The following is a 13,130-nucleotide window of genomic DNA, read 5'->3' as shown; positions in this document are numbered from 1 at the left end:
GGGAGGGAACGGGATGGACTGGGTGTCTGGGGTTAGGAGATCCAAACTATTGCATTTGAAGTGGGCAAGCTATGAGATCCTGCTGTATAGCACAGGGAACTATACGTAGTCCCTTGTGATGGAACATGATGGAGGATAATGTGAAAAAAAGAATGTGTGTATATGTATAACTGGGTTACTGCTGTACAGCAGAAATTGACGGAACACTGTAAATCAACTATGATTTAAAAAAATAAAAAAAAAAAAATACTACCAGGCTATATGTGGAGTCTTTAACATTTTTCTTTCCTTGGAAAAACAACAAATAAGCGATTCTTATGTCTCACCTGTATTACCTAAGAAAGCTCCTGAATGTTTAAGATGCTGGGGCTTTTTTCTTTTTCTTTTTAGGACCGAACCTGCAGCATATGGAGCTTCCCAGGCTAGGGGTCAAATGGGAGCTGCAGCTGCCGGCCTATGTCATAGCCACAGCAACACCAGATCCAAGCTGCATTTGTGACCTACGGAGCAGCTCATGGCAATGCCAGATTCTTAACCCAGTGAGAGAGGCCAGAGATTGAACCTGTATCCTCATGGCTACTATGCAGGGTCCTAACCTGCTGAGCCACAATGGGAACTCCTATGCTGTCTGTTTAAAATGGTTCCCTTGCTAGGGTGTCTCAGGTGCCAGGAAATAAGATGAATGGGCTCATGTCTACAAGACGAGGTTCACCAGATGCTTCCCTGGAACTTCCAAACTAGGAATTATTATTTAGGAATGGAGTGTGGAGAGGGAGAGAGAAGTGGGGCTGAGAAAATGCTTCCAAACAGAGGAGGACTTCCACTCACTGGCCCCTCTGCCCGTCAAGGGGCTCCTGCATCAGCATCCGACCCCTGTGATCCATTAAACCCACAAGGAGGACTTCGGGGGCACTTCCAGTTCTGTTTAATTCTCCCTGTGGACTCTCATCCTGCTGCTTTCAATGCCTAAAAGAGAATTTGTGCACTGGACCCATGTGTTACAAACCCTGTTGAAGCTGAAAGGGACAGGGGTAAGAAGAGCAGCTGACAGCTCTGAGGCAGCCCCCAACGTCCCAGGCGGAGGCCACGGGCCCGGCCTCTGGGTTCAGAGTCTAGGCTGGGGCTTCACAGACCAAGGGCTCGGAGTCCCTAAGACCACCCCTGAGACGGTGACCTCAATTTCCTGCTGGGGCCTCCAAGTGAAACTTGCCTGCTGACCCAAAGACTGCTTCAGATTCCAAAGAAAACGACCACAAGAACAAACAAACAAACAAACAAAAAACCAGCCAACACCCCAGCTCCTCGGCCCGTGCTGCTGAGGTAAGTCCATGGACAGAACCTGACGATGGATTATGCCCCAGCCCCTCTCTCTGGTCCTTAAAGAACCAGAGCAACTGCAATAAAGTCTGAAAAATGTTCTCAGTCTTCAGAGAAGGCTTGGGAAAGGGGAGAAAAGGGCGGTTCACATTCTGGAGCCACGGCTAATCAGCCAGAGGGGTTTCAATCAGAGACACTCTGGGGACAAGATTAGAGTCATTGAACTTAGATAAAACTGGATTCCTTGCGCTCAGTCTCACATTAACAGAGGCAATTTGAAAGGCTGTCTCACTGCTTGCTTAGCAGTTATACTTTAACCAGGCACCAAGATAAGGGCCCTGACACGGCTCAGGAACTCCCAGAATCTGAACAGAGGCCACGGGAAGCAGTGTCAGTGTAAAAGCCCCTGGGCCTCTCGCAAATGCCTGTCCTCGATTCTTCTTGGAGACCTCGCTAAGTTTAACAAATGTATGTATATGCTCGGTTAACGCTGAACAGCTAGGATGGGTGTTAATATACTGGGGTTAATGGGGATCCGGAGAACTGCCTGGGCCCTGATCACAGAGGAGACACGGGCACTTCACGAGGGTTTTCAAGACTTTCTTGGCACAACACCCACGTTAGAAGAAAGGCCTGGATTGGGCCTGACACTTACAGACTGTTTTCCCAGGCTTTGCAGCACCTACAAGTCCTAGGCGAGGCCCAGAGAGGGAGGCAGGGATCGCCTATATTTTAACCACCTGTGGGGAGGCGGGAGCACTGACCTGGCCGATAGGAGAAGGCGAGGTGGGACGCGGAGGGAGCAGAGGGCCCGGCGGAGTAAAGCATGGACCCCTGGCCCCACCCTCAGAAGAGGCGGGGGAGCCAGAATTTCTTATTCCAGACAGAGGCGGAGCAGCGCCAAGCCCTGCTGTGTGGCTGGAAGGCCAGCTCAGCTCACAGCCCTTGGCGTCTGCTTTGCCCAGGGCATTGAGTGCTGATGGAGAACCTGGCCTTGGAAGCAAGCCTTGCCTCGCTGCCCTGATGTAAAACAGTCTATGCAGAGGGCTCAGCGAGCTGATCCCCAGGGTGCACTCAGGCCCGCACCAGGCGCATGCTCCAGCGGTGCCGGCACTGCCCCGGTTCTTCCCAAAGACCAGTGAATCCTCTCTTCTCCACCCTTCTTCCTTCCATGACCTTGACTGAGGCTGCCACCGTGTCCTGCTACCCTGAAGAAGCCTGATCATGGAGTTCCTGTCGTGGCTCAGTGGTTAGCAAACCCGACTAGTACCCATGGGGACGCAGGTTCAATCCCTGGCCTCCCTCAGTGGGTTGAGGATCCGACGCTGCTGGGAGCTGTGGGTGTAGGTCGCAGATGCAGCTCGGATCCCAAACAGCTGTGACTGTGGTGTAGGCCGGCAGCTGCAGCTCTGATTCGACCCCTAGCCTGGGCACCTCCATATGCCACGAGTGTGGCCCTTAAAAGATAAAAGAAAAAAAAAAAAGAAGCCTGATCATGAGCAAATATCTGTGTGGCACCCTCTGCTTTCATGATGAGGCTGGACCTGCAGGGCCCCAAGGGATCTCCTCTCCCCGCCAGCTCCTGCCCTGTGCCTCACCTGCTCAGCAGCCCTCCGCGTCCCCAGCTCCTCAGATGCCCCCGGCAGAGGGACGGGCTCTCCCCATCTGCCAGACACGGGCCGAGGGGGCGGGGGAAGGGGAGGGGCTGACGCTGCTGGCAGACTGAGCCACCCTGCTGGTCCCCATGTGCGCGGTACAGCAACCTCAGCCCTCCCGGCCCCCTCCTTCCCTGCTACCCTGTTAGCTCTGCGGGGATCTGTGTTCCTTGCCTGAGGAAATGAGGAAATTGGAGAGCTAAGAAATGTTGTCATATGTATTTCTGAAGGCACGGCTACTGAAACATCTAGGAGTTGGTGAGTACGCTGTAATAATCGCACGGCGATGTCTGGCTTTATAACGACATACTGCAAAGTGACAGTTTAGACTAAGTTCAACTGCAATCTTTCATAGAACAACCTAAGAATAAATTAAAAAGTGATCCAAATAACCGAAATACTTGGTAACTGGATCTGCCGCTGGCCCTGTCCCCTCTCTCGGTCTTACTGCTGGGGGTGCCCGCAGGGTGTGCTCTGCAGTTGAGTCAGCTCTGAGCAGGCGTCTTCTCCAGCCCCATGGATGGAGGCCAGCGGCTGAACCACCACCCCTCAGCAGGACGGGGTCTATGCCTGGAACCTCGCCTTTGGGTCCTGATCTGCACCGGAAAGCGGGGGCTGGCGGTGGGGTGGGGGAGCAGACCAGCCGCGGAGGCCGAGCACCGGGGCCCAGACGGGAGGCCGGGCACCTGTGTTGCACAGAAGAGCCAGCGTCTCCCCCACCAAAGCTGAGCGAGCTGACCGGCAACTGCGACCCCTCCGGGCAAATGTCCCTTCTCTCCCGCCCCCGCGCATCTGTCACGACCACGTCATACTCCTTCGACACGGGTTCCCGGCACGGCCCCTGGAATCAGACAGCAGGGCCCGGACAAGCTGCTCCCTCAGAGGCACGGCCACTCTCCTCCGTTAGTGGGACCTGTCTTCCCCTCGCCGTTCACAGGCCCTGAGAGCGCCTACCAATCTGTGGGTGAGGAAAAGACCTGGGGCTTTTTCCGATGAATTTAAACCAAACTACGTACCCGAGCACTTGAAAAAAACGGATCTTTTGAACAGAAAGTTTTTAAAGTCCATCTCTGTGAAGTTTCATCTCTTAGAATGAACCAGGTGGAGTGGTGCTATAACGAAGTTTTTTCTGGGCGCCTCCCTCGCCCACCCACCAGCCACCTTCGAACCTCACCAGGGCCAGGTCAGCACCTGAAACTCACACGAGCTCCCTGAAAACTCACTTCTGTGAGATCTGACTCTGAGCAGGGCGGTAAGAAAGCTCTGTGGTCCCCGAGGCAAAGGACGGACCGCTCCCAGCCTAGGTGGCTGATTCCTGCAGGGCTCTGCAGCAGTGTCCTCTGCGGTGCTCTAAGCCTGGGTGGCAGCAGTGTCCCCCAAACCAAGCTGAGGACAGCATCTCTTGGATGGGAACATTTTAGGGATTAGTGTGTCGTCTGATTATGTGGGGATTTACTAGCTGATTTAAGCAGCCAGAGAGAACGGACACACTTTCTGAAGCACCCAAGTTGCTCCCAGCAAGGGAGAGCTCCCTCTGGCTTCCTGAGCCAGGGGCTGAGGAAGTGGTGGTCAAGCAGCAGGTCAGGTCTCCCCCACAGCCCCGGAGACCTGAGATAGAATCCACTCTCTGCCGGATGGGAGGGCAGGCGTCTCTGCTCTCCCAGCCCACGCTGATTTCCTCCAGGGGCCATCTCTGTCTTGTTTTATTGGGGCTTTTTCCCTTTTGCCTGGGTGATACCATTTTATTTGTCCTCCTAGTAGTTGAGCCACGACAATAAACTTGCCTAACATTGCCCAGCTCTCCATCAATACTTGGAAAACTTCCCAAAAGAACCTGTGCCTTGGAGAATCAATGAGGGCATTTATAAATCCATAAATCCCACTTTGAAGATGCCAGCATGTTTAGTTTTTCATCAGCCCCTAAATGTTTCCGGGTGGTTCCAATTCTAACTTTTGGGTAAACAGTCACTAACCCAAGAGAAAATTTCTCTCTTTGCAACTGAGGAAACCATGACTGTCCCCCCCTCCGGGGACAGACACTACATCCCTACAGCTATCCGAGGACAGCGGAATAGGTTTCTCTTGAGAACGAAGCAGCTGGATCACAGACCGAAGCAAAGAGCTGCAGCACGAAGGGGCTTCAGCAAAAGCAAATCGAAACAAGGAGCAACAGGCAGAGCCGTGGGTTTCAATACCAAGACGAGACTGAGTGACAGAGGAGCGTCCTGGAAAACTTTCAGGCCCTGGCAACTCCCCTTGGGAACTCTGGACACGCGCCCTCATCAGGCTTGTCCTGGGCCGAGCTGCTCTCATCCTGCGGGGGGCTCTGCTGTGAGGTGTTTGTTTTTGCCTCACGCTTGCAGAAGACTGGTTTGGGGGCCAGATGGACTCCTGTTTATGCAGACACTGGGTGGGCAGCAGATTTGAGCATAATATCGCAAAGGAGATAAGGAAAAGGCTGTGGACAAGAGAGGGCCCGGAACAGGAGGTGCTGCCGTGAGGAGAGGCAATACAGAGCCGAAGACAGCATTCTGCTTAGATTCTGGTCACTAATCTAACCTAAGTTCGTCAAAAAATGTGGGAAAAACCAGAAGAGTGAGCATGAGGTGCATCCTGGAGCCAAGCAGGTGCTTCGCAGAGGCCACCAGTGCCACCCTGCAAAGAGCCATCTGCAGCCACCGAGACCGGGGGCACGGATAGCTTGCCTGAGGACAGCCAGAGCTGAGACGTGGAGCCACGGGAGCCACGAGCCCGGTTCTGAGGCAGGCAAGACTTGCGGGGCGGTGTGTCCTGTCACGTGAAAAGTCAAGTCTGTGGAGCTGCAGATTGACACAGGTAAGGAGAATGATAAATATCTGGGCACTCTCTGGGGAGCTGGGCCTTCTCCACCGGGCAGGAGGCGACGGCCACAGGGTGCAGAGTCCTGGATGCCCTGCCCGAGGTGGACGACAGCCAGGGCACGGCTCTTCGAGCCCCTCCCAGCTTCACGTAAACACGTCAGCACACCTGATCTTCCCGGACAGCAACGTGCGCTTTTAAAAAGTAAGGCCAATGAAGCAATGCCACAAGGAGGGCCTGGAGTGGGGCTCTCTCTCTGGCGACTCTCCCGCCTCAGACAATCAGAGAAGCGACTGAGGAGGCATTTCTGGGGTCTGGAGGCAGGACACGAGCAGACCTCCAGGAATAATTCTTTTTTTTTGGTCTTGCCCATGGCATGTGGAAGTTCCCAGGACAGGGATCAAACTCATGCCGCAGCAGTGACAACACCAGATCCTTATCCTGCTGAGCCACCAGGGAACTCCATGAGGGAGTAACTCTTTATCCAATGAGACCTACTCGGGGTGAGCACCTCCTGCCCACATCAGCCACTGTACTGGGTTGAAGAGTGTCCCCCCATTTCCTGTCTACCCAGAACCCCAGAACGTAACTTTATTTAGACAGAGGGTATGGCAGATCGAAACAGTCAGAGATCTTGAGATGAACGCACGCTGGCTTTAGGGACGATTTTATCTTTCTTTTTTTCTTTTGTCTTTTGAGGGCCACACCTGCGGCATATGGAGGTTCCCAGGCTAGGGGTCCAATCAGAGCTACAGCTGCCGGCCTATACCACAGCCACAGCCACGCGGGATCCGAGCCGCGTCTGTGATCCGTACCACAGCTCATGGATCCTTACCCCACTGAGCGAGGCCAGGGTTCGAACCTGCAATCTCATGGTTGCTAGTCAGAGTCGTTAACCACTGAGCCATGACGGGAACTCCCGATTGTATCTTTTAAAGGAGGGGTGGTCTGGACTCAGACGCGGGGAAGGAGGCCATGAGGATGGAGACAGGAAGCAAAGCGATGAGTTACAAGCCAGGAAATAACTCCTGGACCAGCGGGACCAGGGGAGCCTTCAGCGGGAGGATGGCTCTTAGGACACCTTGACCTGGGACTTCTGACCTCCAGAACTATGACAGAATAAATTTCTATTGTGGTAAGCCACTAGGTTTGTTGCAAGTTTTGGTGGCAGCCCCAGGAAACTAATAGACAGAGAAACCACCTTTTCATGAAACCACAGCATCCAATGCACACAGGCGCTGCCAGGGCCATTCACTAACCACGGCCATGTAACTGCCCTCTTGCTTGGCCAGGGTTACTGCTGTGAGAAGGACAAGAATACCAGGTGATACGCGGGGGTCTGAGAGGGCACCCCTCTCTCCCCAGGTGCTGGGAGTCTCAGGGCTGTGGCAAAGGGGCAGAGCAGCGCCCCAAACACGTCTTCATGCGTCTTACGTTGCCTTCCGTGTCTGCGGGGCATTGGGTGAACGAGCTCAGAGCACGCTCGGGGTAATTCCTCAGGACCATCTGCACTGCCAATCTGGGTGGGGGGTCAGGACCTGGACAGGATGCCCTGCCTCCAAGGACCCCACGTGGTCCTAACGCCTACCCCGGGCCTGGGGGAGGAGAGGCTAGGGTTGGGCCTCCCCACAGCCCCTGGGTCACTAAGTGGAACATACCCACTGTCAGAAGAGACAGAATTTAGCAAGTCGGGCTGCGAACTACAGGGGAGTGCTGGGCTCAAGAGGGAAGAGGTTTGCGATCAACGCCAAGACTTTGTGAGGCTGCGCGAGCACCTGGCCTGCTGCTCTGTCCCTGGCCTCAGCTCATGGCGAGGGGCGGCACCTGGCCACTGTCTGCGCCTCAGCCCCTCCCTGGCTCTGGATCTAGCCTGTCGACAGGGGGTAGGTTCAGCGCCCCGGTAGCCGCGGAAGTATCTGTTCCCCTCCTGTAGCCTGTGCTCAAGCCTCAACCTGGTTTGCTGGCCTTGTTATCAAGTCCTGCTTTGTAAAAGCCACACGCCTCCCTGCCACACGTGACTGCAGTGTCCAACGAAAAGAATGTCAGGGAGATGAGAACCAGCATCCAACCGTACTGAACCGTTCAAGTCTCAATGTGCGGCGGGCCAGATGCTGACCTGACGTAAGAGCATCAATTCAACTTAACCCCAAAGAAAGACAAGTCTGCTCTGCACACGCGCATGTGCACCTGCCCCCCCCCCCCCCCCCCCCCCCCCCCCCGACGGCAGAGTCTTGGTTATCCTCCGAGGAGACTCTACCTGCGGACTTCCTGTTGCCTTTATCGCCCCTCGCCGCCTCTCTCTGGGACTCTCACCAGGGACCCTGTCATCCTGTGGTGACACCAAGCCCTGCCAGTGCTGCTTCAAGCTCTCCCCACCCAGGCGAGCTGCGGGCCACGGCTCAGAGGCTCTGCGAGCCGTCGATTTACCTTTGCGATCTGCACACACCAGTTGAGCAGGTGCTGGGAGCCGATGTTGTCCTTGTGCTCGCGGACGTAGTCCAGGAGGCAGCCGAAGGGCATGAGCTGCGTGATGAGCTGCACCGTGGAGGTCAGGCAGATGCCCAGGAGGCGGCACACGTGAGGATTGTCCACACTGGCCATCACGTAGGCTTCCTGGGGGAGGAGAGCCAGGCACGTGAGAGAGGCTGGCCCGCCCATGGGAGCTAAGGGAGAGCCAGACAGGACCTTTCCAGGTGAAAAGGCCGAACGTGATTCTCAGCTGGGAGCACGCGGCGGCCCAGGAAGCATCTAGCACAGCAGGAACATGGGGTCTCGCCCCCTCAGAGCGCACCACAGACCCCGGGCGGCGCTCACTGTTGCCAGAGCGCTGGGGAGAAGGAGACTTGATGTCTCCATGTCTGGGTGCTCCTGGGTCGTCACAAAGACTCCAGCTCAAGGTCAACGACGTGACCTTAGGGCCGGTAGGAACGCACACCGGGCCTCCGCCTGAGAATGACCTGCCCGCCCGGAGAGGAGGGTTCTGGGGAGGGGACCTCACTCTGTCCGGAGCTCCACGGGCCTGCTCAGCACCAAGCCCTTCCTGCAGGCCCGCTCTGGGCGCTGTGCAGACAGAGGAAGTTACACTTGCAGCGACGGAGGAGCCACCCAGGGGCCACTCCTGAACAGCCGGTCTGTGCACCCCACCTCAGTCTTGGGAGGGACAGCACCCCATCCCCCTTCTGCTGCCAGAGGCTGCCAGGCAGGAGCCTTGTATGACACAGCCCCGTTTTAACCCTTCCCAGGCGAAGGACGCTGATCTCACTCACAGCCACGCACACAGCTGGGCCTGGCTTCTGTCTGACTGAGCATGAGGGACTCCTCCCTCTCTGGCCATAAGCCCCTCTCTTTCCCTTGGGGACACTGGGGTGGTGACACTGTGCAGAGGCAGAAGAATCACCTGGTCTCCAGGAGAAAGTTTGGGGGCCCTTTCTGCATCTTCCCACTGTGTGGGGAGTGGGCTCTCTGCCCAGAAGTGAGGGCAGCCTGGGCCAGGTGACAGCACCGCGGGTGGCTGCCACAGGAGCCACAGGAGCCGACGGAGACAGGGCTGCGATCCAGCGGCACATGTACATATTCCTAAGTGCAAATGTGGCGGCCCCAGGTTCTGGCCTTAACCCTTTTTCTGTCCTCACTGTTCCTGGAGGCTCTGCAAAGGCTCCTGCCCTCTACAACGCCCGCCCCCCAGGCCTGCCCACCCTCAGGAGGGCCTTGCCTGGAATGCCCTTCGACCTCCTCTGTCCCTGGCTAACCGCTCCTCAGAGGAGCCGCCCTAACACCCAAGCTCCATTCTGCTCTCCTGGCATCTTGCAGATTTTTCCCGGAGCTGGGGCAGAGTGGGGCGCAGGCTCAGCTGTGCTGTGTGAATTGCTGGGGGCGGGGGGGGGGGGTACCGCCACAACCCCCCACATCCATTCCCGCTTCATCGTGCCAGCAGCCTAACACCCCTCTAGGCACACAGACGCCTCGAAAATGCCAGGGGTGAACTACCGAGAAATCATACATAGCCAGAAATTCAAAGCTAATCAGAGACCAGGCCACTTCCACGAACAAAAGAAACCCACAGCTTTGAGAGCTGCTACAGGAAGTCCACCTGAACACGTCCCTGGGCGGTGCCCCGCTCCCAGGCTGCCCCCTGTGCTGTGCCCCTCCTTGCGCAGTGTTGGGCAGGGAGCGGTTCGGTGCTTTGCACCTTCAGGCTGCTTACAAAGCGCCAGGCGGAGAAGGCCCGCAAGCAGTGTCTTATGAGGCCGTTGTTTGTCTGAAAGGAAAAGTGAGGCCCAGCGAGGATGGAAGACCATGCCTCAGACCAGGGCACGGCCCGCCTACCCCGAGGTTGTCACCCCCTGGTCACCCATGCACCTGGGAGGGCGGCAGTGCTAGACCTTATGACACGGGGCGCATGTATAAATCTGTTCTGCATTCTCTCTCCGTTGCCTGCCCTAAATTTAAACTGGAAAGTTGGTGGAAAAATTAATAGGCCAGGCAACTGCCGGAAAAGCACAAATCTCATTTCTCCTCCGAGTCTGGGAAGCTGTACAACCATCACACCAAAGAAATCCCCTGGCTGCTCCTACTTTCTCAAGATCTGGTTAAGATCTGGAAACAGGCTGTACTCGTTTCAGAGGGAGAAAAAGTGACAGAGCAGAGCAGTGTGACAACCCGTCTGCTGTGGGGCCTGAGGCGGACCCAGACCTGGGGGTCGGCGACAGAAGGCCAGCATGGGCACTGGGCCACCCGGAGCCTAGAGCCCCACCAGGGCCCTGCTCCTATTAAGAGCAGATGGGGAACAGAACCAGGTCATCTCCCTGCACCCCCAAGCCCAGGCAAAATGGGGCGTCCTGATCACTGAGCGGGAGTTCACGTGAGCTTTGCTCGGAGCTGTGTATCTTGGCTCTCAGGGCGCACCGTGACCTCTGGAAAGAACGCCTGCGACTGCGCGGCCTCTCTGAGTGGCAGCCCTGCCAGGCATGGCTTCCAAGGCCGAGGGCAGAGTCACGTTGCAGGAGGGCCTCTGAGGCTGGGTGACCTTGAAAGTCCGCTATGTTGTCAAGATGCTGGTTGGTGCCTCCCTTCTCCCTTCCTTCTCCCTCATCTGAGAACTAGTTTAAGTCAAGGATCAGGGAAAGGGGTTTCACGACGTTTTCAGCTCCTTCGGGAGAGGCACGGGCCTGACTTTAAGGAGGAGAAGGAGACGCCTCTCTCTCTGAAACTGTCCCAGTAACTCAGCCGCTACTGACAGCGCCGTGTGCCCGGGCTCTGGGGTGTGCGGGCTGGACCTCGGAGCTGGCCTGGCAGCCACTTACAAACATCCTGAAGGCCACGAGCAGCATCTGTGCTGCCCTGTTCTGCAACTCACTGCTGCACCCCATAGACGCAGCTGCCCTCCCGCCAGGGCCCTGGCGGCCGCACCCCCCCCTTCTGGGGATGGCTCTGGGAAGGTGCCCAGCAGTGGCAAGGCCTCAGGCCTCAGCCCTCGGGGAACAGCCCAGAAGGTGTTAAAGCAGCCAGAAGACACAGAAAAAAGAGACCAGGGCTGCCACAGGACACAAAGACAAGGAGGAAAAAAGACGAGCAGGACACAGCAGGACCAGAGGAAAGTGGGCTTCACAGCTTTTAATCTTGTCCATCGTTACTTTCTCTTCCACCCCAGCTCTGCCCCCCAGAGGCAGGTTTCTTCTAAGCTGAAGGTCCCCAGGGGCTGTTTCCGGGAGACCACCTGCTTCCCAGGGCATAACCACTGCCTCCGGAGTTGTTCTTATTGCGCACAGCAAACATCATCGGAACTCACCCCTCCACGTCATTTTGTGGAAATGATTAGAATGTCTTTAGTGATTAAAAAAATGAGTTTAAGGAAGCGAGTTCTGCAAAAAGATCTCTTTAACGTTGAAGGGGAAGGAGCTGATGGTGTGAGTGAAGAGATGCTATAAATCACTTGTTCGCTGTGCTTCTGTTATGTTCTGTTGTTACGCTATGTTATGACATTACATCAACAGACTCTACAGTAATCTATAAACCATTAAAATGCAAGACAACTTTTCTTGATACGCATCGTGTCAAAAATGCATGAGACTTTGATTGTATGGACATGTCCCATCTCATGTGGAAATGGCCGAGCGGGGGTAGGCTGCCTGGAGAAACGGGGTTGGGGCGAGAGGGTGCACCTGGGGAGACCTCGAAAAGCCCAGGTCGGCTCTGCTTGCCATGCATTCTGTGGGGAGATTCCACTGGGGGAATTACATTCGCCTTTGTCCTTCCGGGCTGGAAGATAAAGTGAGTTGTCCAGATTTTCGAGTCCACAAAGGCAGTCATTTTCCTTTTCCTTTGACTATTTCCCTCACTCACTGCTGAGGCCTCTTCCACCTCCACTTTCACTGGCTCTGCTTCAGGACCACAGAAGGAGAAGCCCGCCCCGCCCACAACAGGAGGAGGCCAGTGCTTTAGCCCGGGACCCTGAGTGTGTCCACCGGGGCTACCTGCACAGCCTCTGCTGAGCTCCAGGATGGCCCCTCTTTCTAAGAGTGCCCAGCCCCTCACCGAATAGTGGGGGTCCAGAGAAGGTGGAGAAAGTTCAAGAGGATCGAAAGTAAAAGCTTGGACAATAGTCTTGTGAGGTATTTCAAAGACTCCATCAAGTTGTATCAGCAGACAACATGGGAAATAAACAAATTATTTTGAGAAAAGTACTGAAGGTGAAGCACAGGTTATAGAGTATTTAGAGCATCAGACTGCTAATCCTGGGCACCTTTAAAAAGCCATTTCAAAGATGAGATATTTGGTGGAATGAAACGAACATGCATTTCAGAGTCAGAAGCCACATGACCCTGTGCAGGAGACTTCACGCCTCCAATACTTCATCAGAAGCACGACGAACACAACGCCTACAGCCACGAGAGCCCGCCGGGGGCACAGAGACAGCCACTGGTGGGTGCCCAGCGACCACGGGTTCCATCCTTCTGGGGGCGGTAACAGGTGGGTCTTTATGAGAGAGAATTATACCAACTGTAGCCAGAAGGAAAACAGGCGAAAAGGAACCATTTAGAATGGGGTGATAAGAAAGCCTAAAGCCAGGAGGTGCCGCCAAGAACGAGGAAAGGTGGCCGCTGGTGTCCAGGCCTGCAGCTACAGCTGGAGAACAAGCAGACACTCACGTCAAGAATTTCCTTGTTGGCTTTTGGAGAAGTGGCTTCTCTTAATTCCTTGATAGCCACAGGAATTTTCACCTTCTCACCTTCTGGGATCCAGAGGCCCTGTGACAAAGAGAGGGGAAGACGTTGGTGATGGTCACACAGGTAAGACTCCACTCCTGGGCGGCTGGGCATC

The 13,130-nt window shown here is 55.6% G+C and overlaps 1 protein-coding gene across 3 annotated transcripts in view; it reads right to left on the bottom strand.

The window, feature by feature from the left end:
• Nucleotides 1-13,130, bottom strand: part of EGFR (epidermal growth factor receptor) — a 178,050-nt gene that overhangs the window by 15,681 nt on the left and 149,239 nt on the right. For all 3 annotated transcript variants that reach the window (XM_047752850.1, XM_047752851.1, XM_047752852.1), the window contains exons 19-20: nucleotides 12,959-13,057; nucleotides 8,238-8,423 (exon numbers count right to left, since the gene is read on the bottom strand). In XM_047752850.1, coding sequence (XP_047608806.1) covers nucleotides 8,238-8,423; nucleotides 12,959-13,057 — 285 coding nt within the window. The remainder of the gene's footprint in view (nucleotides 1-8,237; nucleotides 8,424-12,958; nucleotides 13,058-13,130) is intronic.

This window comes from Phacochoerus africanus, chromosome 11 (genome assembly GCF_016906955.1).
Source record: "Phacochoerus africanus isolate WHEZ1 chromosome 11, ROS_Pafr_v1, whole genome shotgun sequence".
Classification (NCBI taxonomy): Eukaryota; Metazoa; Chordata; class Mammalia; order Artiodactyla; family Suidae; genus Phacochoerus; species Phacochoerus africanus.
Note: the sequence above shows the minus strand (reverse complement) of the source record. Positions and strands in the feature narration are given on the sequence as shown.